At 56.8% G+C, this 21888-nt stretch overlaps 3 protein-coding genes across 5 annotated transcripts in view; all 3 read left to right on the forward strand.

Moving 5' to 3' along the window:
* The window catches only part of CCM2L (CCM2 like scaffold protein), a 42610-nt gene extending 40971 nt beyond the window's left edge, over positions 1 to 1639 (forward strand). For both annotated transcript variants that reach the window (XM_069871530.1, XM_069871529.1), the window contains 5 exons: positions 33 to 168; positions 273 to 324; positions 479 to 626; positions 747 to 885; positions 1139 to 1639. In XM_069871530.1, coding sequence (XP_069727631.1) covers positions 33 to 168; positions 273 to 324; positions 479 to 626; positions 747 to 885; positions 1139 to 1416 — 753 coding nt within the window. In that variant the 3' untranslated portion in view covers positions 1417 to 1639. The remainder of the gene's footprint in view (positions 1 to 32; positions 169 to 272; positions 325 to 478; positions 627 to 746; positions 886 to 1138) is intronic.
* Positions 1640 to 1869: 230 nt separating this feature from the next.
* Positions 1870 to 11337, forward strand: HCK (HCK proto-oncogene, Src family tyrosine kinase). The gene is made up of 13 exons (XM_069871549.1): positions 1870 to 1896; positions 3585 to 3702; positions 4071 to 4113; positions 4367 to 4466; positions 4614 to 4712; positions 5277 to 5380; positions 5729 to 5878; positions 6111 to 6263; positions 6594 to 6776; positions 7210 to 7286; positions 9290 to 9443; positions 9710 to 9841; positions 10146 to 11337. Exons 2-13 carry the CDS (start codon positions 3586 to 3588, stop codon positions 10346 to 10348), a joined length of 1515 nt encoding a protein of 504 aa, XP_069727650.1. The 5' UTR covers positions 1870 to 1896; position 3585; the 3' UTR covers positions 10349 to 11337.
* A 503-nt stretch (positions 11338 to 11840) lies between these two features.
* The window catches only part of TM9SF4 (transmembrane 9 superfamily member 4), a 75840-nt gene continuing 65792 nt past the window's right edge, over positions 11841 to 21888 (forward strand). For both annotated transcript variants that reach the window (XR_011338695.1, XM_069871527.1), the window contains exons 1-9: positions 11841 to 11942; positions 15884 to 15997; positions 17572 to 17671; positions 18479 to 18647; positions 18728 to 18857; positions 19821 to 19944; positions 20742 to 20860; positions 20974 to 21085; positions 21660 to 21730. Coding sequence is in view for 1 of the 2 variants with exons in the window: in XM_069871527.1 (XP_069727628.1) it covers positions 11856 to 11942; positions 15884 to 15997; positions 17572 to 17671; positions 18479 to 18647; positions 18728 to 18857; positions 19821 to 19944; positions 20742 to 20860; positions 20974 to 21085; positions 21660 to 21730 (1026 nt within the window). In the remaining variant the exon portion in view is untranslated. The remainder of the gene's footprint in view (positions 11943 to 15883; positions 15998 to 17571; positions 17672 to 18478; positions 18648 to 18727; positions 18858 to 19820; positions 19945 to 20741; positions 20861 to 20973; positions 21086 to 21659; positions 21731 to 21888) is intronic.

Genomic DNA, 21888 nt, shown 5'->3' on the forward strand with positions numbered 1-21888 from the left:
TTGCCCACACATGCTCTCCCCTCCCACTGCAGGACGCTGCTGAGGAGTCCTGCGCCCTCATCTGCCAGGTCTTCCAGATCATCTATGGGGACCAGAGCATCGAATGTGTGGACCGCGCCGGGTACCACTACACTTCCACACCCACGCGGCCCTGGCTCTCCAGCAGGAGTGAGTGTCCAGGGGTGGCACAGTGCTGCGTGGGCACAGCACGGGGGGCAGGTGCCATGGCAGCATCTTGGTCCCACTCTGACGTCTCAGCTCTCCCTCCCCAGGTGAGAGCTGCCGCACAGGCTATGATGCCGACTTCAGCTGCTGCAGCTCCTTGTGAGTCTGGGTCTCCCAAGGGTGTCCCTGCACCAGGGTGGTTGCCTGTCCCAGCTGCAGAAATGTCCCAGCCCACCGGTGTGTGCTGTGCACCGGGGGATGCAGGTGGGCACACGAGGGGTGCCAGGACCCACTGACCCCTGTCCTCCCGCAGCGACGGCTCCCACGACACCTTCGAAGCGTATTACAGTGGTGCCTCCTCGCCCTCCTTCCACCAGTCCCACCACAGCTTGGCCACCGCCTGCAGCGGCAGCGACCAGAGCGGCACGGGGCTGGAGCAGCTGCAGGACTACATGGTGACGGTGCGGGCATGGGGACAGGCGAGGGGTTCCTACTCGGTGCTCAGGGGTGCGGCAGTGGGGGGCCAAGGCTGTGCACTGCTGGTGTCCCCAGTCCCAGTTAGACACCCCATGTCCCCACAGCTGCGCAACAAGCTGTCATCACAGGAGATCCAGCAGTTTGCCCTCCTGCTCCGTGAGTACCGGCTGGGCACGCCGGTGCAGGAGTACTGTGGGGAGCTTCTGCGCCTCTACGGGGATCGCAGGAAGTTCCTCCTCCTTGGTGAGTGTCCAGGTTCCCACCACAGCCACCCCAAGTCACCATGGCCGCCCCAAGTCACCACGTCACCCTGGTGATGTCCGTATATCCCTTGGGGTATTGGATGTGCTCCGGAGGGGGATGGGACCCCACTGTAGGCGATGGGATGGGATGGGATGGGATGGGACAGGACCCCAGCAAGCAGCTGGTGGAGCTGGCTGGCATCGTGCCCCAGCGCTGCCCACCTGGGCAGGGTCACTCACGGTGTTCCTGGCAGGAATGAGACCCTTCATCCCCGACCAAGACATCGGGTACTTCGAGACCTTCCTGGAGAGCATTGGCATCCGGGAAGGTGGGATCCTCACCGACAGCTTCGGCCGCATCAAGCGCAGCATGAGCAACACCTCGGCCTCGGCTGTGCGCAGCTACGACAGCTGGTCCCTGCGCTCTGAGTCTGAGTCCTTCAACCGCATGATCACGGACATCACCCACGACATCGAGGCACTGGCTCGGGATGAGGAAGAAGAGGAGGAGGAGGAGGACAACTACCTCTGAGGGAGGTCTGGAACCCAGCGATCCCCTCTGGTGCTGCACGTCCGAGCTCGGACTCGCTGGGTGCTGGGTGCTCAGCATCGCCACGGTGCTTGGGGTGGGGACATCGTTGTCCTCAAGGTGGGGGACAGGGGTTCTGCAGCGCCCTGGCAGCTCTCGAGGGGGCGGGGGAGCCCTCGGCCGGCAGCACCATGTGCTGTGATTTCTGCAGATTGCAATTAAACACCGGGGATGGGAGCGGAGTAGGTTTATTGCTCGGGGAAGGCGGGGGGCGATGCGGCGTCGGGGCTGCTCGCAGGATGCTCGCAGAGCCGGGGATGCTCCGCGGACGGCTGGGGCTCCTCAGGTCTGTCCCGGGAGGTACCGGCTGCACCCGCCCCGACGGGGGACCCGGGGGCGTTACCGGGGCGTTACCGGGGCGGGGGGGGGGGGCGTTACCGGGCAGAGCGGAGCTGCTGCATCCCCAGGACCGGGACGGCGGAGGTGAGAGCGGAGCTGTGCGCGGAGCCCCGGGGCCGCCGCGGCTCCGAGCGGCTCGGTGCCAGCGCCGGGGTCCCAAGGAGGCGATGCCCGGGGTGTCCCGGGGAGGCGATGCCCGGTGGTGGAGGGGAGGTGATGCCGGAGTACCCCAGGGAGGCGATATCAGGGTCCCCCGGGGAGGCGATGCTGCTGGTGGCAGGACGGTGATGCTTGGGTGTCCTGGGGTACCCCAGGGAGGTGATGTCGGGGTGTCCCGGGGTGCCCCGGGGAGGCAGTGCCAAGGGTGATGGGGCCGTGACACCTGGGGGTGCCCCGACAAGCCCCAAGGAAGGGAAGCTGGGGTGTCTTGGGGAGGTGATGCCCGGGGATGGCGGGGAGGTGATGCCTTGCAGTGTCCCAGGGTGTCTTGGGGAGGTGATGCTGAGGTGTCCTGGCGTGCCCCGGGGTGGTGATACCTGGGGGTGACAGGGAAGCGATGCCCAGGCTGCCCCAGCGAAGCGAAGCTGAGGTGTCCCGGGATATCCTGGGGAGGTGATCCCCGCCAGTGGCCTTGCAGGAACTATTGGGGACCTGCCACTGTCTGCCCCATCAGCGAGGGCGCAGGGCTACGGGCAGCTGCGCTCCCAGAGCAGTGGGGTCCCCTCATCCCACCTGGTCTCAGCAGCTCGGGACAGGCACACAGGCTGTGGGACACGGCTCTCCGGGGTGGGATGCACCAGGAACAGCTGCTCCCAGTGGTGTTCCCTCAGCTCTGTGCTGCTGGAGCCAGCGGGAAAGCCACGGCCATTGGGTCACTGTGTGTGACAGTGCGCTGGGATGCTGTGGGGCTGGGTGGCTGCGGGATGCTTGGACCCCCAGAGGTGTTTGTGCTTTGTAAGGCCAAATCCTCTGACCAGCTATGGGACAAACACAGCAAATACTTGCTGGTGCCCAGCTGCTCTCTCAGCAAGGCCGGGGGTGCTGTGCATGCCGTGAGGCCCCACTCACCCTCGAGCTTCCTCCTTCACCTTCTCCTTTCTCAGAGCCGAGGTCTCTCCTAGACAAGGGAAGTGCCTTTGTGGGGGCTTCCCCTCCACTCATTGCTTCTTGCAGCATGTTTTCCTGCTGATATTTCTTGGGGAGCTGGAGAACGTGGAGCATTTGTGTTCACCCTGGGCTGGTGGCTGTTCCAGGCAGCTCCACCCTGCACAGAGCAGCCATGGAGTGCGGTGGAGAGCGGTGACCCACGGCAGCAGGGGTGCCACGGCCGCACCGAGGGATAGGGGACCCCAGGCACCAGCAGTGCCGGGTGGGGAGCCCCGAGCTGCAGCATAGTGACAGGGGTCCTGCTTTGCCAAGAGGCTCTTTCCCACCACAATGCCCAGCGTTTGCACCCTCGGCTGGGGAAGGCTTTTTGGGGAAAGCTGCTCCATGGCAGCTGCTGTCACCTGCCCAACGTTCACCTTGGGTGACTTCCCCTTTCTCTGCACCAGAAGATCTCTTTTCCTCGCCTGCGCCTCTGCACACCTCACTGGGTGCCCTGGGGCTCCCCCAGCTTGGATCTGCCAGGGGAGCAGAGCCCTCTCTCCTCAGCCAAGGTGGACACTGCAGCCCATGCCGGCTCCGTGCCAGATGGGATCTGCTGCGTGTGGGGCTGGAACGGGGCTTTTGCCTCTGTTGCAATGAGTTCACTTCCCCTCCCTTGGCTGCAGGATGGGTTGCATGAAGTCAAAGGAAGCTGGTGTCGAAGAGAAGATGATAAAACCCGACCCTGGCCCCAGCTGCCAGCAGGGCCACTACGTGAGGGACCCCACGGCCACCAACAGGAGGGTGAGTGGGAGCTGCTGGGTGAGCGGGGGGCACGAGGCTGAGCCATCGTGGGGGGCTCAGCCCCTCTCCTTGCCAGGGCTGTCAGTGCCACGGGCAGGGGGCTTGGGGGCAGAGGGCTCGGCTGTGGGGCTGAAGTCCAGCACAGCCCATGCTGCAGCAGGCAAGGACTGAATTCAATGGGAAAGAGGGAGCTGCAGAGAAAGATGAAAAATGAAGGTGTTGGGAGGGGACAGAGGTGGCAGTGCTGGGCAGACTGGCGAGTCTGGAGGTGCTGGTGCTGCCCCTTGGCTCTGGTGGGGCCAAAACCCCTGTGGGGCACAAGGCTCTGCCACCCGCAACATCACTCTTGTTTCTGTCCTGCTTTCCAGAACAGCAATGCCCCCGGCGTGGCCATGCTCCCGCCTGAGGATGGTAGGTACAGGGGGGCTGCGAACGGGTGCATGGGATGGGAGCACATGGGGGAGCGTGGGCAGGTCCTCTCCAGCCTGGGTCAAACGCTGCCAGTCCCCGTGGGGTGGGAGCTCTGGCCTTCCTCGAGGGCTCAGACATGGCAGGATGAAGATGGAGGCACTGGGTGCTGCAGAGGTCCTGGCTCGTGCCCTGGCTGCCCAGGGTGCTCTGTCCCAGCACGGGGAGGGGTGCCCAGGGAGTTCTTTGGCTGCAGGCCCGGGGGACAACGTGGTGGTGGCACTCTATGACTATGAGGCGATGCACACCGGGGACCTGAGCTTCCAGAAGGGGGAGCGGCTGAAGGTTCTGGAGAAGTAAGTGCTGCTGGTAGACCCTGCCCTGGGTTCTCCTGAAGGCTTGCATGGCCCTGCTGGGTATTTTTCCTGAAATTGGCTCCTGGAGGAGCCAGCGGGGCTCGGTGCTGGGTGCTGTGGATTGACCTGACACCACTTCTGTCACAGGTCGGGGGAATGGTGGCAAGCACGGTCGCTGGCAACAGGGCACGAAGGCTTCATCCCCAGCAACTACGTCGCCCAAGCTGACTCGCTGGAGACAGAGGAGTGAGTCCATCCCATGGTGGCACATCCTGGCCCCGTGTGGTCCTGTGCTCACCCACCACAGCTGTCCCTGCTCCTGTGCCATATCCTGCCCTCAGCCCTGGCCCACGGCTCTGCTCCCAGCCCTGCTGCGCTCCTTGGTTCATTTGGCAGGCTGAGAGCTGGGGTTGTCCAGCCTGGAGAAGAGGAGGCTGTGGGGAGACCTTAGAGCAGCTTCCAGCACTGAAAGGGGCTCCAGGAAAGCTGGGGAGGAGCTCTTGATCACGGAGGGCAAGGAGAGGATGAGGGGGAATATTTTTCAGCTGAAAGGGGGGAGTTTGAGGTGGAATCTTAGGAAGAAATGTTTTCTTGTGAGGGTGGGGAGGCCCTGGCCCAGGTTGCCCAGAGCAGGGGTGGCTGCCCCATCCCTGGAGGGGTTCAAGGCTAGGATGGATGGGGCTGGGAGCCCCTGATCCAGTGGGAGGTGTCCCTGCCCATGGCAGAGGGTGGAACTGTGTGGGCTTTAGGGTCTTTTCCAACCCAAACCATTCCATGGTTCTGTGATCCTGTTATTTGTTTCTGCTGCAGGTGGTTTTTCAAGGGCATCAGCCGGAAGGACGCGGAGCGGCAGCTCCTTGGCCCTGGGAACATGATCGGGTCCTTCATGATACGGGACAGCGAGACGACGAAAGGTGCGGAGGGTGCCTTTGGCAGGGAGCCACTGCCCTCGCTCGCTGGCAGAGGAGCTCAGGACTGGGGGTCTCCTGCTCCTGCTAGGAGCATCTCCACAAAAGCCCATGGTGCTACGACGTGTCCAAGCCCCAGGGTGGGGACGGGGGGCTGCTTTGGGGCAGCTTTGGTGTTTGGGGCACAGGCATCACTGGCCTCGTGCCTGGGGCCAAGGGGGTGCAGCATGGGGGGACACAGGGGCTGCTGCGGTGGTTCTGCTGGGCGATGGCACGGTGTGTGCCGCGGGATGCCCGGGTGCAGTGGGGACGTGTGCCCTGTGTGGGGACTGGCAGCTCACCCCTTCTGGACAGGCTGCTACTCAATGTCGGTGCGGGATGGGGATGACCTGCATGGTGGCACCGTGAAGCATTACAAGATCCGGATGCTGGATAACGGCGGCTTCTACATCTCCCCGCGCAGCAGCTTCGAAACGCTGCAGGAGCTGGTCCAGCACTACAAGGGTGAGCGCATGTCCTCACCATCCAGGACAGGGCTTTTCCCCTGAGCAGGGCAGCCGGAGGTGTGCAGTGGCCCAGGGGCTCCTGCCCATCACCGCTAGGCTCCCATTGTGGCTCCAGCTGCTGTGGGATGCGTGGTGCCAGGATGTGTCCTGAAGCCACTGTGGGCTCCACCTCGAAGCACAGAGTGGCCAGTGAGGCAGCCTGGCTGACGGATCTTGGTGCTTCCTGGCAGGGCAAAGTGATGGACTGTGCCAGAAGCTCACCTACCCCTGCCATGTGCCCAAACCACAGAAGCCCTGGAAGAAAGATGCTTGGGAGATTCCTCGGGAGTCGCTGAGGCTGGAGAAGAAGCTGGGAGCCGGGCAGTTCGGAGAAGTGTGGATGGGTGAGAGCGAGGGGGAGGCAGCTGGGAGGAAGGCGATGGTGAAGGAGGAAAGATGAGGGTTGGGAGAAGAGGCAGGGGGAGTGGCGGGGTGGAAGAGGCAGGAAGGAAGCAACCCGTGGGAGAGGAGCATGGGGAAGCAGAGATGGCCCTGACCTTAATGCAGAGACTGCTCAGGGCTGGCTGCATGGGGGCAGCTCTGGGCTGCGTGTGGTCTCCAGTCCTCGTGCTGCAGCTCTGTCTGCAGCAGTGGGTGCTTAAGCTCCAAAATCCAGTGGTTCCAGTGCCTGGGCACTGGCCAGCCTGGGAATGGTCTGTCGTGTCTCCCGACAGCTACCTACAACAAGCATACCAAGGTGGCAGTGAAGACGATGAAGCCAGGCAGCATGTCTGTGGATGCCTTCCTGGAGGAGGCCAACCTGATGAAGATGCTGCAGCACGACAAGCTGGTGAAGCTGCACGCAGTCGTCACCAAGGAGGAGCCCATCTACATCATCACCGAGTTCATGGAGAAAGGTGCTGCCCGCATCCCTGCGTGGTCACCATGGGCCAGGCCAAGCAGCAGTGCCTGGCTGCACTGGGGAAGGTGCAGGACCAACCCCTCCGGCATCCCTGGGCTCGGCTGGGTGCTCTGCCCCAGGTGTTGGGAGTGGGACCAGCTCCTGCTGCTGCGTGTCCGAGTGTGCTGGGCAGGGTGATGCGAGGACAGCCCTGGGAGAGGGAGCAATGGTGACAGGGAGCGGATGAGAAAGAGCGTTCCGCAAGGCAGGAGGGAGTCTGTAGCCAGGATTGCCCCCTCCGATGGATCCCAAGAGTGGGGTGGGAGGTCAGGTGTGTTTCCTGACCGAGTCCTCGCGTTGTGCTTAGCTCCCAGGGACTCCGTGCTGTCTCGAGGGTTGGTGCAGATCCCAGCTGAGCCATCATTCCCAACACTCTTCTGTATCTGCAGGGAGCTTACTGGATTTCCTGAAGAGCGATGAGGGGAACAAGCAGCTGCTCCCAAAGCTGATCGACTTCTCTGCGCAGGTGAGGAGGGAGCAGACCTTCCCCAGCTCGCTGCTCGACAGGCACACAGTGTGTTGTTAGCTGACAGGAACATCCACGAGAGGGTCCACCAGCCGAAGGGCTGACATGGGTGTGGGAGGGCATGGGAAAGGCAGGAGGATTCAGGGAAAATCCCCTCAGTTTGGGGGATGTTTTTAGGAGGTGATTTGGGGTACAGCCAAGCGAGCTGTTATACATCTAGCTTCGTGTGTGCAATCATTTGTGCAACCGCTGTCTTGTCCCTGATGTTTCTGTGGTGTCCCCAGATGCCAGACGAACGCAGCGGCCCTCTGAGCCAAGCTATGGAATAATTCACAGAGGTACCTGAGCAACAGGGAAGCCAGGACAGGAGCTCAGACCCTGGGGGCTCAGGCTGGGTCGCGGGCTCCTCGAGCCGGCTGTGCCAGGGTCTGATCCGCGGTGTTCTCCACACACCATCTGTTCCCAGCAAGCTGGCTCCTGCAAAGCGCCTGGCTTGGCTCCGTCGCTTGGAGCAGCGCTGAGAAGCAAAGGCTGAAGCACTTTTGAGCCTGGCACCCAGGCTTGTGGTGGGGCTGAGTCACCGCGAGCAAACCGGTGTGTGAACATGGCAATGATCCTTCCGCTCTTGCAGGGCTAGGTTACTTCTGTATTTTGTGTGGAGCTCTGTGAGCAACCTCACCTTACCCTGGCCCTGGAGGCGTGACAAGAGTGTCCCCTCTGGCTGTTCCAGCGCCCCCCCCCCCCCCGCCCCAATGCTGGTAGCATCCAGGTATGGGATAACTTGGCACAAATTTAGGGCTTGGTCGCACACATCTGTGTTGTCTCTGCCTTGATCAGGGCTCATGGCTGCGCGTGTGGCCACAGCTGAGTGTGGACACTTCAGAAGACAGAGCTGGGGGGGGATCTTCAGGGATTGTCATGGCCATCCTGCCGCACAGAATCCCAGACTCATTTAGGTTGGAAAAGACCTTTAAGATCATTGAGTCCAGCCTTTAACCCAGCTCTGCCAACCCCACCACCGAACCCTGTCCTGAATAACTACATCAATGCAGCTTTTAACCCCTCCAGGGATGGGGACTCCCCCACTGCCCTGGGCAGCCTCTGCCAGTGCCCAAGAACCCTCTCCATGAAGGAATATCTCGTAACACCCAATCTAATCCTCCTTTGATGCAACTTGAGGCCATTTCCTCTCGTCCTATCGCTTGTTACTTAGAAGAGCCCAGCATCCACCCCACCACAACCTCCTTTCCAGGAGCTGCGGAGAGCAATGAGGTCTCCCCTCAGCCTCCTCTTCTCCAGACTAACCAGCCCCAGGTCCCTCAGCTGCTCCCAGAACCCCTGGGCTCCAGACCCTTCCCCAGCTCCTTCCCCTTATCTGGACATGCTCCAGCCCCTCAATGTCTATCTTGTAGCAAGGCAGCCAGGACTGACTCCTCACAAACTGTTCTTGAAGACCCCAGGCATCTCCTCGGTTGACAGCATCCCTGCTTTTCTGTCCTGACCAAGGAAGCTCTGCAGTGCTGGAAACCATCACTGCAGCAATTAAAGGCCTGTCATTATCCCCTTAGTGCAGAGAGAGGACAGCTTACTCCCCGCTTCCCTTGAGCAGTATTTTGAGACTGATCTTGGGTCTTCTCTGAGCAGAGTGATTTACTCCGTGGCTGAGGCTGAAGGAGTTACACCTTGTGCTGCAGAGGTCCGCAGGCACTTGCTCGTGAGATCATCAGCTCCTCGGATGCCAGTTCCCTGCTTTTCTCACACGTGGGCTTAAATGGGTCGTGTTAGGCTGGACCCCCAGCCCTGACCTCTTCTGCAAGGGATTCCCTGTGAAGAGAGTGGTTCCCGTGGAGGAGGGTCAGCCACATCTGCTGTTACTTTCCCCCCTCCTCCCCAAAGCTCGCCAGAAGCCGATGACCTCGTTCCATTCCTGGTAACAGTCGCATTGAGGGGGTTGTGTTATTTCGAACAGCTTCTTTGCATTTTTCTTTTTCCCCTTTTTGCAGATTGCAGAAGGAATGGCTTATATTGAGAAGAGGAACTACATCCACAGAGACCTGAGAGCTGCCAACATTCTAGTGTCAGCGATGCTGGTGTGCAAGATTGCAGACTTCGGACTAGCCAGAGTCATTGAAGACAATGAGTACACAGCCCGGGAAGGTGCGGGAGCTGCTTGGAGGCATCTGAGTGCTCTCCAAGACAGTGAAGGGCTGCGGGATTCCCTTAGAGCCACTTATCAATGTATAACCTTGGTGGCAAGGACCCTGGGAGGGATGTACTGTGTAAAAGGGCAGATGAGGCAACCTCCTCTCATTTGCATTACCTCACATCTTCCTCTTCTGTTTGCTTCTTGTTCCCCATATTTCACCACCAGTTTCTCAGCATTTGGGTTACACTCATGTTTCCCATTGGATCTCTTTGTCCAGGTGCCAAGTTTCCCATTAAATGGACCGCACCAGAAGCCATCAACTACGGATCTTTCACAATAAAATCAGATGTCTGGTCCTTTGGGATTCTCCTGACAGAGATCATTACCTACGGCCGCATCCCGTATCCAGGTAAGGGGGTGAAATGCCTCCTCCAATTGGGTTCCAAAAGGTATGCTCCACCTTCTGGTCCCCATCCATGGGATCCGTTTCTCCATGAAGTCAGATCCCTGAAAAGAGAGGGAATGGTGAGAAATCTGAATCTCCCCCTGGGAGCAGAGCCCAGAGACAGTAGCACAGGGTCTCAAGATGACAAATCTGTAAGGCAGCCATGGGGAGGAGCCCAGAGCGCGAGACAAACTCAGGCTGCACTGCTCATTTAGCTACATCAGTGATAACCCATGAAATGCTCACCTGCCCTGCCATGTTTCTACAGGGATGTCAAGCGTGGAGGTGATCAAAGCGCTGGAGCACGGGTACCGGATGCCCCGCACAGAGAACTGCCCCGAGGAGCTGTACGACATCATGATGAGATGCTGGAAGACTAGACCTGAGGATCGTCCCACCTTCGAGTACACGCAGAGCGTTCTGGAGGATTTTTTTACTGCAACAGAGAGCCAGTACCAGCACGAGCCATAGTGCAGGAAGCTCGGCGCAGACAACGGATACCCCGCATCACACACTGTGGTAGCGGCAGCAAGCACACGCACCCCGCTCTCCCCTGTCCCACTCATGATCCACCTGCGCACACCTTCCTCTGCCAGCCAGGGCTGCCAGATGGAGGAGAAGCAATGCGGGGCCGTACCTTGTGCCTTTCATACGTGCCTGAGTGCCTGTGATGTGGCCGCACTGGGAAGCGCTGGCTGGCCAGTGGTGGTGCTAGCAGCACCACACAAGGAGGGATGGGGCCCGGCCTCTTCCACCTACAAATTACAAACTCTGGATTAGTATTTTTAAACCAATGCCCTTGTGCTGTTTCGCAGAAGTAGGAGCTTTAGCTGCAATGGCCTTGACGAAATGCTGTTGTCCCCCGAGCATGTGATGCAGCACCCACGTCCCCTGGTCTCAGGGTGTTGGGGAATTCCCAGTGGGTTCCCATCCAGGCATGCTGCGGTCCAGCACATCGGCTCGCCCTTTAACACAGGATCCTGGGATTTGGATGCCAAATGCCTCTCTCCTCGCCCTCCCAGGGTGCAGCGCATGCCGCAGGCAATGGACGGACAGGAATGGTGCTTTCCAAGGCAGCTCCCACATGGATCCCGGCCTCAGGAGGAACCTCCAGAGCCAGGGGCAGCCCGATGCCACCCCAGCCCAGGGAGCCCTCTGGCAGAGCGGTGCGGCTGCACTCACAGGCGTCGTTCAATGTCTCCTGGGACCTGTGCAGGGTCAGCACTGAGCCCAGCGCTCACCGTTCGGTGGCTGCTCATCTTCTGTGTGTACTGACAGGTTCTTTGGGGACAAGGAGGAAGAAATACTGGCTTGAAGATTGCCCAGCATGCTTTACAGCAGGGAGCTGGGGGCCCCGGGTTGTGTTTGCCTTGCACACCGAGGCAATTGCTGCTTGTACGCTTTTATATCAGCTTGGGCAGCTGCTTCCTGTGACCAATAAAGAGTTTATAGACCTCTCACCTCCTGCACCGAGGTGGCGGGTCCCTGGAGCGAGGGGAGGTTCTTGGACCAGGGAGGGTCCCTGGACTGGGGGAAGAGTTCCTTGACCGAGAGGAGATTCCCGGACCAGGGAGGGATGATGGTGGTGGACCAAGGAAGGTCCCTGGACTGGGGGGAGAGTTCCTGGACCGAAGAGGGGGGTCCTTGAACCAAGGGGGGACCCTGGACTAGGGGGTGGGGGACGCATCACCAGGCTGAGGGGGCGGAGCCTGCCCACACCAAACATGGCGCCCACACCAAACATGGCCCCCGCGGCGTCGCTCCCGCCCTCCGCGCCAAGGCCGCTGCCCTCAGCAGAGATGGCGGCGCGGCCCCTCCCCTCCCCGGCCTTCTCGGCGAGGCCGCGGCCCCGCTGCCGCCCCGGAACACCGTTCCGCCTTCCCGGCAGCGCCGCTGGGCCCGTCCCTGCCCTCCCGCGGCGCCTCGAGCGGCGGCAGCGCGGCTCTCCCGGGCCCGGCGCGGCGCGGCCGCGGTCGCCATGGCGATGGGCCCCGCAGCCAACCGCGCGCCGCTTCCGGTGACGTCAGCGCCGACACGTGGATCCAAGATGGCGGCGGCGGGGATGGTGAGTGAGGCCCGGCCCGGCCCCGGCAGCCCCGGCCCTGACAGCCCCGGCCCCACCGAGCGGGGCGGTGTAGGGGCCGGGGGCGCTTGGGGCCGGCCTGGGTCTCTGCGCGGAGGCGGCGGGCGCTGCGGGCTGCCCGAAGCGGCAGCCATCCCTCCCTCCCCCGCGGCTCTCCCGGGGGAAGCGCCGGCCCCATCCCGGCTCGGCTTCCCCGCATCCCCGTGCTTGTTATTCCCTGAATCCTTGGGGAGCTGGTGTTGCTGGCGGGAGTTCGCTAAGGCAGGCGGGCACCGGGGCTGTGCGTGGAGCAGAACTTGAGCTGCCGAGACGTTCTCTGTCTCATCGCAGAAAAGCGGGTTTTTCTCCTTGCTTCCACAGGTTGTTTCTTTCGGGCTGTGCTGCAGGAATAAGTGATGGTCCGAGGTTGCCGCTGGCCAGGGAGGGAGATGTGGAGTGACTTGTGTAGGTGAAGATTGGCAGAAACTGGGAGAGAGACTGAAAGAGCAGAGGTTTTCATAGAATCATAGAATAACCAGGTTGGAAGAGACCCACCGGATCATCGAGTCCAACCATTCCTATCAAACACTAAACTATGTCCCTCAGCACGTCGTCCACCCGTGCCTTAAACCCCTCCAGGGAAGGTGACTCAGCCCCCTCCCTGGGCAGCCTGTTCCAGTGCCCAATGACCCTTTCTGTGAAAAATTTTTTCCTGATGTCCAGCCTAAATCTCCCCTGGTGGAGCTTGAGGCCATTCCCTCTTGTCTTGTCCCCTGTCACTTGGGAGAAGAGCCCAGCTCCCTCCTCTCCACAACCTCCTTTCAGGTAGTTGTAGAGAGCAACTCAGCCCCTCAGCCTCCTCTTCTCCAGGCTAAACACCCCCAGCTCTCTCAGCCGTTCCTCATAAGGCCTGTTCTCCAGCCCCCTCCCCAGCTTCGTTGCTCTTCTCTGGACTGGCTCCAGAGCCTCAACATCCTTCTTGTGGTGAGGGGCCCAGAACTGAACACAGGATTTGAGGAGTGGTCTCAAGTGTTTCCACACTCCGCTCTCTTCCTCCCAGGCAGTGGGTAGGGAGTGTCTGGAACAGCTTTGAAAGCTGATGGTAGTCCTGCTGGGAATTCCCTCACAGCCTTCTCCGTCACAGAAGGCAGAGAGGACGGCTGATAGCTCTCCTGGTGTCAGAGGGGCTCTCCCGAATCAGTGTGGCTGCAGTGCTTGTCTCCTTGCAAAAAGCTTCCAGGGGCTTCTCTGAGTGTGAGACTGAGCTGGGCAGGGTTGTGGTAAACAGTTGTGCAAACAATTGTCACAAACCTGGAGCAAGGAAGGCGTGGAGGAAGGGGGAGATGTGCTGGTACCTTGGCGGGGTGGCGAGCAGGCACTGGTGGCACTGCGTGTCTGCCGAGGTCCTTGAGGCTGGAATAAATATTGGATGTGGGAGAGAGCTTTGGTTCACTTGGTTACATGTGAATTTGCTTCCTCGCATGAATGAGCGGGTTAGCTCTTCCCTCTCTGTCACCGTATTAAACAGTTTGGCCGAGTGGAATGGGATACAGGAGCTGTGAGAGTTTGCCAGGACGTACGGCTCCGCACCGGGTGTTTTCACTGTTTGTCTTGGAAACTGTCTTTGCGACGTAAAAGCTCTTGGTGAGGGCTGTTTGATGGCTCCTGCCTCCTGTGGAAAAGAGGTGGGGCAGTACCTGTCATCTCTTTCATTGACATCCATCCTCGTGGCTTCCTGCTTTCTTTTCCTGCCATTGAGCAAATCCCATATCGTGCTCTTCAGTCCATATGTGGATGGAGAATCTGTGAGACCCAAACCAGCCCAAATACGGTACCAGACCAGCTAAAATGCAGATTGTTTGGAATTCCTGCTTCCCAAGGGCTTCCTTGTGCTGTTGGTCCATAGGAAACGTGTGCTGGTGACCTGGGCAGGGGTCTAGCCCTGCACCCTTGGGGTTCCGTCCGAGCATGCTGGCAGAGCACCACAGGGAAGAGCTGCTTGTCTGCTTCCCTTAAATAAACGCTGGTGTGTGGACTCTGCACTGGTGGCTTTGGGGACCAAAGTTCAACAAAACTGAGTGCGCCAGCTTTTGCGCTTTGGTCACAACAACTTCCTGCAACGTTCCAGGCTTGGGGAAGAGCAGCTGGAAAGCTGCCTGAAAGAAAAGGACCTGGGGGTGTTGGTCGACAGCGGCTGAACATGAGCTAGTAGTGGTCCAGGTGGCCAAGAAGGCCAATGGCATCTTGGCTTGGATCAGATGTGGTGTGGCCAGCAGGAGCAGGGCAGGGGTCGTCCCCTGCACTCGGCGCTGGTGAGGCCGCACCTTGAATCCTGGGTTCAGTTTTGGACCCCTCACTCCAAGAAGGACCTTGAGGGGCTGGAGCGTGTCTGGAGAAGGGAACGGAGCTGGGGAAGGGTCTGGAGCCCAGGGGTTCTCGGAGTGGCTGAGGGACCTGAAGCTGTTTAATCTGGAGAAGAGGAGGCTGAGGGGAGGCCTCATTGCTCTTCACAGCTCCCAAAAACGAGGTTGTGGTGAGGTGGGTGCTGGGCTCTTCTCCCAAGTAAGAAGTGATGGAAATGGCCATGAGTTGTGCCAGGAGAGGATTAGGTCGGATATGAGGAAATACTCCTTCATGGATGGGGTTCTCGGGCACTGGCAGAGGGTGCCCAGGGCAGTGGTTCAGTCACTATCTCTGAAGGGATTTAAAAGCTGGGCAGACAAGGTGCTCTCCTGGAGTTGTTTGTGAATAGCAGCTGTAGTGATAGTCATCCAGAAGCACCTTCTGGAAGAGGGTCTGGGTGCAATCTTCTGTGCTTGTTGCTGTCCACAGGACGATAGTGGGTGAGAGTGGCCACCAGGAAGGGCTGAGCTGATTTATTGTTAGAGCTAAGCTCTTTGTTCTAAAGTTGATTACAGGAATAGGTCTTCAGAATCTGTTAAGAGGGATCCTGCAGCCTTCAGGGCAATGGCTGCTTTCTTTAGGGGAGTCATGTAGGGCTGGGGAAGCGGCTGAGTGAGTCCAGAGGAGGCCATAGAGATGATCCGAGGGCTGGAGCATCTTCCCTATGAGAACAGGCTGAGAGAGTTGGGATTGTCCCAGTCTAGCCTCTGAGTTTTGTGCTGTTCTCTGATGGTGCTGTACGTGCGTGGAGAGTAGGAGCATGAGCTGAAGCTGGTGATACAATGAGATTACAGCACAGCTGATATTCTAATCCAGCCAAGCTGCTGCTCTCTAATACTCTTTAAAGCTTGATTTTCATTTCACAGCCTTCCCAAGGGAGCGTGGGAACCGTGAAGTCTGTTAAAGGGTAGAGATACGGGGCCTAGTTTGGAGCCCTGCAGAGCTGAAAAAGGGGTGCAGGCTTTTGCTGTGTTGTGACCCAGAGCAGTGAGGAAAGAGGAGCAGAACAGGAGGGAGTGATGATGTGGGCATCCCTTTGGATGCAGCAGGCAGTTGATCTGGTGTCAGACCGTGCCCTACGCTGATCACTACAGGCTGTGGTGTGTGAACAACTGTCTGTAAGCGGCTGCAGGGTAACTCCTGACATGCAGAGCTGACAGAATTCCAGTTCCAGTGCTAACGCCCTCTTCTGTGGTGATCTGTGGAGTTCTCTAACACGGGGGTGTTACCTGGGTGGGAGCAGAAAAGGCAGGTGACAGCCTGCAAGAGGGTGTGTGTTACAGATAAGTGCATTTTCCCTGTGGGTAAGCACAGCTGAGGTTTTCCTGGTTGTGGATGAAGACACCAAGACACATGATATGAAAAGGGCCTTGGTGAAAGTCATGAAACAAAGTGAAGAGCAGCTTTCTCCATTTAATTTGTGTTTAATTGCCTGACTGCACAGCCTTTCACATGTCTGGGACGAACCCTTGCAGTGTGGTTGCCCATCCCTCCTGTTATTCACATGTTCCTGCTGGATTTTAAAGTTCTTTTTCTTGCAGGGAAGGCTCAGGCAGGTGCTGGTCCTGCTCACGCTGCTGCATGGATCAGACTCTTTCTATGTACCCGGCGTGGCTCCTATCAACTTCCACCATAATGATCCTGTAGAAATAAAGGTAGGTTGAACTCAGATGGAGCTGTTGGTCTGCTTTGGGTTTACTTACGGTTTGTTTTTCCCCTTCTTTATATCGTAGCAACTAAGCGGGACTAGAAAATCAAATCTGGGGATCCTATAAGTAACATTTTGGGGCCAGATACTTTCTCTTCTTCACAAGATTCGTGCAGAGTGGGGATGAACAGCCCTCGGGTGGTTGCTGTGATCACTTTACCCTGCAGCTTCCCCACACACTTCTCTTCTTGCTGATCTCCTCTACCAAATTCTTTCGGCAGTTGTGCCAGAGTCCTCACATGTGGCTCTGTTTGGAAAAGGAGCCCTCGTTCCCTCTGTAGCTTTGGGGTGGATTTAATCAGAGCCTTTTCTCCAGCATTAGGTTGACTCTGAGTGAGTGGTGAGGGTGGGCCTTTTGGTGGAAGGTGCATAGTGGAATCAGGCCTCTTCACTTTCCTACCCAGTTTGCTCATGTTGTGTCTTCGGGCCAAGTGAAATCCATGATAAGCCCTTTCCAAGTGCAGGCATTTGTCCTTGGGTGCTGCAGATCACACTGCCCCGGCTGTGCTGAAGAGCTGTTCCTGCAGTATTCCTGGTAGTGAAGGATGGAACTGCCTCACACCTACAGGAGGCAGCCAGGCGTTGTTTCCAGACATCAGCAATTCATAGCCCAGTTCATTTATTTTTTCTAAAGCTGTGGCTTCTGTCTCAGCAAAATCCAGCACCCTCGGGAGTGCTGAGGTTGGCTGCTCCTGCAGGAAGCGCAACACATTTGTCTCTTTGGTCTCTTTGGCCACAGGCTGCCAGATACAGGCTGTTTTAAAGCAAATGAGACTTGCCTGTGGCTGCAGTAAGGTTTTCAGAAGAAGGAGGTGTTGGAATGGCTGTTCTCAAAGGGATTTCATGAGCCAAATGCTTCCTCAAGTGATAAGGCACAGTGCTCTTCCAATAAATGAGTTTGGCTGCCTTACAAAACCCTTCTGTTTTTTGGTGGCCTTGGCTGGTGTGGGATGTCTCTGCGCTTCCCTTCTGCCACTCCATTTGTGGGATCTCCAGAAATGGTTGGAGTTTTGTCACTCGCTACTGTCTTCCTGCTCCGATGGTTCCCTGCCTTTCCTCACAGAGGTGACCATTGCTGAGCTCCTTGTCACTGGGCGCCAGACCTCAAAGTCCAGGGTGACATCAGGGTTTTTTAAGGAAATAACTGCAGTCCTGGATGAAATGAGACTCCTGGATATCTTTGGGGCTCTTTGTTGCTTCTTAGGGCTCCACAGAGTCATTAATGTGTGAAACCAGTCCACCATGGTTCTTTCCTCAAGCGTTTCTCAGTTTGTGACCAAGTGTTTCTCTGTGAGCCAGTTGCTGCCCAATGGTAGTGTAGGAATGTACAGCTAGGAATTGTGCAAAAGGAAATAAAGCTGGAGCCCTCCCAGGAGCATCTGTCTCCTTTTGTGTAATATTTAACTGCTCCCCAAAGTGAGCTTTAAGGGAGGTGCCTCGCTGTAAGCTTCAGCTTCTGGATGGTCTGAGAGGACGGGAAACAGTTCTTCCGTGGGGATAATCTTTCTATACTTCTTCCAGGCTGTGAAGCTCACCAGTTCACGAACGCAGCTACCATATGAGTACTACTCATTGCCCTTCTGCCAGCCCACCAAGATAACGTACAAGGCTGAGAACCTGGGTGCGTATCTGCTGAACAGCGTGTTTCCCAGCAGCAGTTGGCTGCCACTTATGTGTTTCCAGGAGGAAAAGCCATTGCAAATGCTATCTCTAATAAACTGTTCGTGGAGAGCCTGCTTCCTCTAATTTGTGATGTACTGGCTGCTTGCAAACGAGGATGTCCGTACACTGGAATGAGGAAATGCTTTTCCTGAGGGAGGGCATGTAATGTTCATAAGTAGGATCATGGAATCATGGAATGGTGTGGTCTGGAAGGGACCTCAAAGCCCATCCAGTACCCCCACCAGCCATGGGCAGGGACAACTCCCATTGTATCAGGGTTGCTCCAAGGCCCATCCAGCCTGGCCTTGAACACCTCCAGGGATAGGGCAGCCACCACTTCTCAGGGCAACCTGGGCCAGGGCCTCCCCACACCTCCCTAAGATCTCATCTCAGTCTCCCCTCTTTCAGCTCGAAACTGTTCACCCTCATACTGTCCCTTCCCTCCCTGATCAAGAGCCCCTCCCCAGCTTTCCTGGAGCCCCTTTCCGTACTGGAATCTGCTCTAAGGTCTCCCCAGAGCCTTCTCTTCCCCAGGCTTGACAATCCCAACTCTCTCAGCCTGTCCTTGTATGGGAAGTGCTCCAGCAACCTCAAGTAGTGCTTGCTACTTCCAAAGGAATAGCTAAACTGTCATTCAGTCTTATCTCTGCATCTGTAGTAGTAAAGGAGACCTCCTGTCCTCATTCCATGCTGCCAGCCTCGTGGCAGGGTCAGTGTCAAGAATTCTGGTCCTCTTCAACCTTGCCCTTGTTTTCTTGTTTTCCAGGTGAGGTTCTTCGGGGGGACCGAATTGTAAATACCCCCTTCCAGGTTTCCATGAATGTGGAGAAGAAATGTGAAGTGCTGTGCAACCTTCCCAATGTACCAGTCACTCTGACAGTGGAGCAGAGCAAACTGATGGCCGAACGGATCAGGGAGGACTACTATGTCCACCTGTGAGTCCTCTCAAGTGTGGGTTTGAGTCAGTGGGGATTCCGTATTGTGGACAAATGTGATCTGAAATCTGTGTTTTCAGCATTGCTGACAACCTCCCTGTGGCAACACGGCTGGAGTTTTATTCCAATCGTGAAGAAGAGGAGAAGAAGAAGGAGAAAGATGTGCAGTTCGAGCATGGATACAGGCTTGGGTTTATGGACGGTAACAAGGTAGAGAATCCAGATGCTGTCTGAGGGATGCCCAGAAGAGCTCAGAGGCTTCAGATTATCGGGACTGGGAATGTAACCAAAGAGATTTAAGAGTGGAAATATGGGAGAGGTTTCTTACTGGAAGAAGAGGGAGGGTGCTGGACTGCTGACATGATAGCTGGAGCCCTGGCTTTGATTCACTGTGTAACGTTGAACAGCCTTGTGCAGTAGATTCCCCTCTGTAGGACAGAGGCAACATGCCCTGAAGCACATCTTATCTTTAATGGCCTCGGGGCATCTCGTATTAACAAAAAATCAGGTGTTTATTGGAGGAGAAGCTGTTGAGTTTGCAAATGGAATCATAGCCTGTGTATTGCTGCAGATCTCTTTCGTGCTTGTGTGCCCCAGGTTTACCTGTTTGACCCAGCAGACACATTCGTTTATCGAATGCCAGTGTTGAGCTGCAGACGCAGCTCTGATCACTTGAGCCTGTTGTTACGGTGAATGACCCCACTGTCCACTGTGCTTTGTTCAGCTGACAGGGGAGGGTCCTCCAAAAGAACGAGCCAAGCTGTGGGCCCCGAGAGGCTGGGTAGCGGCTTGCTGGTGAGGAGAAAAAGCCATCGGGAAACTCGGGATTGTAGCTACTGAGGTCTTTCCAAACTAAAACTGATGATTCTGCTGCCCCAGAACATATGTTTGAGATGTAAGATACTCTATTTCCAGACCAAAAATAGCCTGAAACACTGTCCCTGATGCTCGGAGTGGCTGAGGTGCTACCTTCTCAATCTCTCTGTTCTCTCCTTTTGTTCTTTTAGCCTTGGAAAGTGTTAGCCTGGTCTTGCCCTGTAGCACAGTGCATCTGGGAGCAGTTGGAGCCTGTATTTTTCTGCACCAAAGCCGCTTTGTGCAGCCGTTGCTTCTGAACTTTGTCTCTTCCTCCCTGAGGGTGCTAACTTTTTCTTTCATGTCGATCTGTTTCAGTTCTACCTCCACAACCACCTCTCCTTCATCCTTTACTACCACAGAGAGGGTGTGGAAGAGAACCAGGAGCCCACCTACAGGGTTGTGCGCTTTGAAGTCATTCCCCAAAGTATTAAGCTGGAAGGTAAGAAGCTCTTGGGGAGGGGATGAAGGAGAAGAAGCTCTTGTAGGACCAGGAGTCGAAGGCCACTCATGTATCAGGGTGCCAGTTGTTGCTGCTGTTATGATCTTGTTGCACAGCAGTGAAGGAGTCTGGATTATAAAACCTTTTATTAGTAAGGAAGGACCAAAAATAGAGAGATATCCTTGAATGCAGTCCTGGAAAATTAATTCATGTAAAATGTTGGAGTCTGAGGTTTGGGGTTGTTTTTTTTTTTACTGTATCATCTAGCACAAAGTCTGCATGGCATCCAGATCTCCCCCCAGGACACTGTGTGCTAGGACAGAGACCCACAGGGACATTGGAATTGTTCTAGGGGATCAAATGTTAAAATGATGAGTAGTGGAAGAGCTCTCCCACCCCAGTGAGCCCAACGTGAAACGAGTGTCTTGAAGGGGAGTTGCTTATCATGTGGATCATCCCATGGAACCCTCCATGCTAGAGAGCTCATCTTTCTCACTGTATTACATGGAATGGAGGTTTTGTTCATGGTCCAGGTTTGTGGCTTCAGAGCCTCTGGCTTTTATCCTTCTGGTTAAGGAAATCTGGTTAAGGAATTTCCATGCAGTTTGTTAATGGTGTTCCTCTTCTATCAGCAGAGTAGTTTTGCAGCCTGCAGTGTAGGTGAGAAGGGAATGAGAGCTCCCCTTGTGGTTTTTGGAGTAACCGCACCCAGGGTCTTGAGGGTGCCTGGGCTGGGATGGTCAGTGGGAAAGGATCCTGAGGGGAGGGCTGACCTGGTGCCGTGTTTTCCCTCACAGACTTGAAGGCTGATGAGAAGAGTATGTGCACCCTGCCTGAAGCTACGGGCTCTGCCCCTCAGGAAATAGATCCTTCCAAAGAGAACCAGTTGCTCTTCACCTACTCTGTCCGCTGGGAGGTGAGGGAGTGATGGGAAGCTAGCTGGCTTGGTGCTCCAAGTGTCTGTCACAGGGATGTTGTGGAACATATTGGGAATGCGCTGATGTGAGAAGAGCTTTGCTGTTCTTTCAGGAGAGTGACATTAAGTGGGCTTCCCGCTGGGACACCTACCTGACCATGAGCGACGTGCAGATTCATTGGTTCTCTATTATTAATTCAGTTGTGGTCGTCTTTTTCCTTTCAGGTGAGTGAGATGTGTGGGGTGAAGAAGGTTTTGCTGTGAGCAACCTGATCCAGTGGGATGTGCCCCTGCCCATGGCAGGGGGGTGGGCTCTGTGGTCCCTTCTGACCCAAATCATTCCGTGATTCTATGATTAATCTTCAGGGAACTTTCTCTAAACCTCAGCTGTAGGTGGCTCAGTGAAGGTGACTGTGTCTGACCCTGGTCAGGAGGGGCAGGAACCCAACATTGGCACATAAACCCCCCAGTCCAGGCAGCACCACAAGGGCTCAGCCTGTCACCCACTTCTGCTCTCCAGCTGGGAGAGCAGGATGTGGTTAACACACATCTTGCATGTCTATATTTAAGGAAAGAAACACAGGAAAGCCTTAGTGCCCCATTCCTGCAGGAATGCCACCTTTCCTGCTCCCTGGGGTTTAGTTCCTGCATTTACTGAAGGCTGGGAGAGGTGGCTAACGACTCCAGGCTCCGCTCCGAGCCAGAGCTGTGTTGATGGGAGTCATGTAGTTGCACAGTTTGAGGGCAGCACAGCCACATGGGAGCCTCTGAGCCCAACCCAGTTTGTGCTTGTTTCCAGGTATTCTCAGCATGATCATCATCCGGACTCTCCGGAAGGACATTGCCAACTACAACAAGGAAGATGACATTGTATGTGTGTATTCTCAGGGCTGGGATTGGAAAGGGAGGGAAGCAGAGGTGGGAGAGGGTCTGTTCTGAAGGCTGAGATGTGTTGTCTCTTCCCTTAATCCATTTTGCTTTGAGCCCTGGGTATTGGAGGGCAGAAAACACCTTCAGCTCTGTGCACT

This window comes from Phaenicophaeus curvirostris, chromosome 18, assembly GCF_032191515.1.
Source record: "Phaenicophaeus curvirostris isolate KB17595 chromosome 18, BPBGC_Pcur_1.0, whole genome shotgun sequence".
NCBI classification, from domain to species: Eukaryota; Metazoa; Chordata; class Aves; order Cuculiformes; family Cuculidae; genus Phaenicophaeus; species Phaenicophaeus curvirostris.

Bases quoted from the DNA above. Each gene is read 5' to 3' on its own strand.
- HCK (XM_069871549.1), top strand. From the start codon at position 3,586: ATGGGTTGCATGAAGTCAAAGGAAGCTGGTGTCGAAGAGAAGATGATA. The intron at 3,703-4,070 runs GTGAGTGGGAGC...CCTGCTTTCCAG, and splicing joins CCACGGCCACCAACAGGAGG to AACAGCAATGCCCCCGGCGT. The intron at 4,467-4,613 runs GTAAGTGCTGCT...CTTCTGTCACAG, and splicing joins CGGCTGAAGGTTCTGGAGAA to GTCGGGGGAATGGTGGCAAG.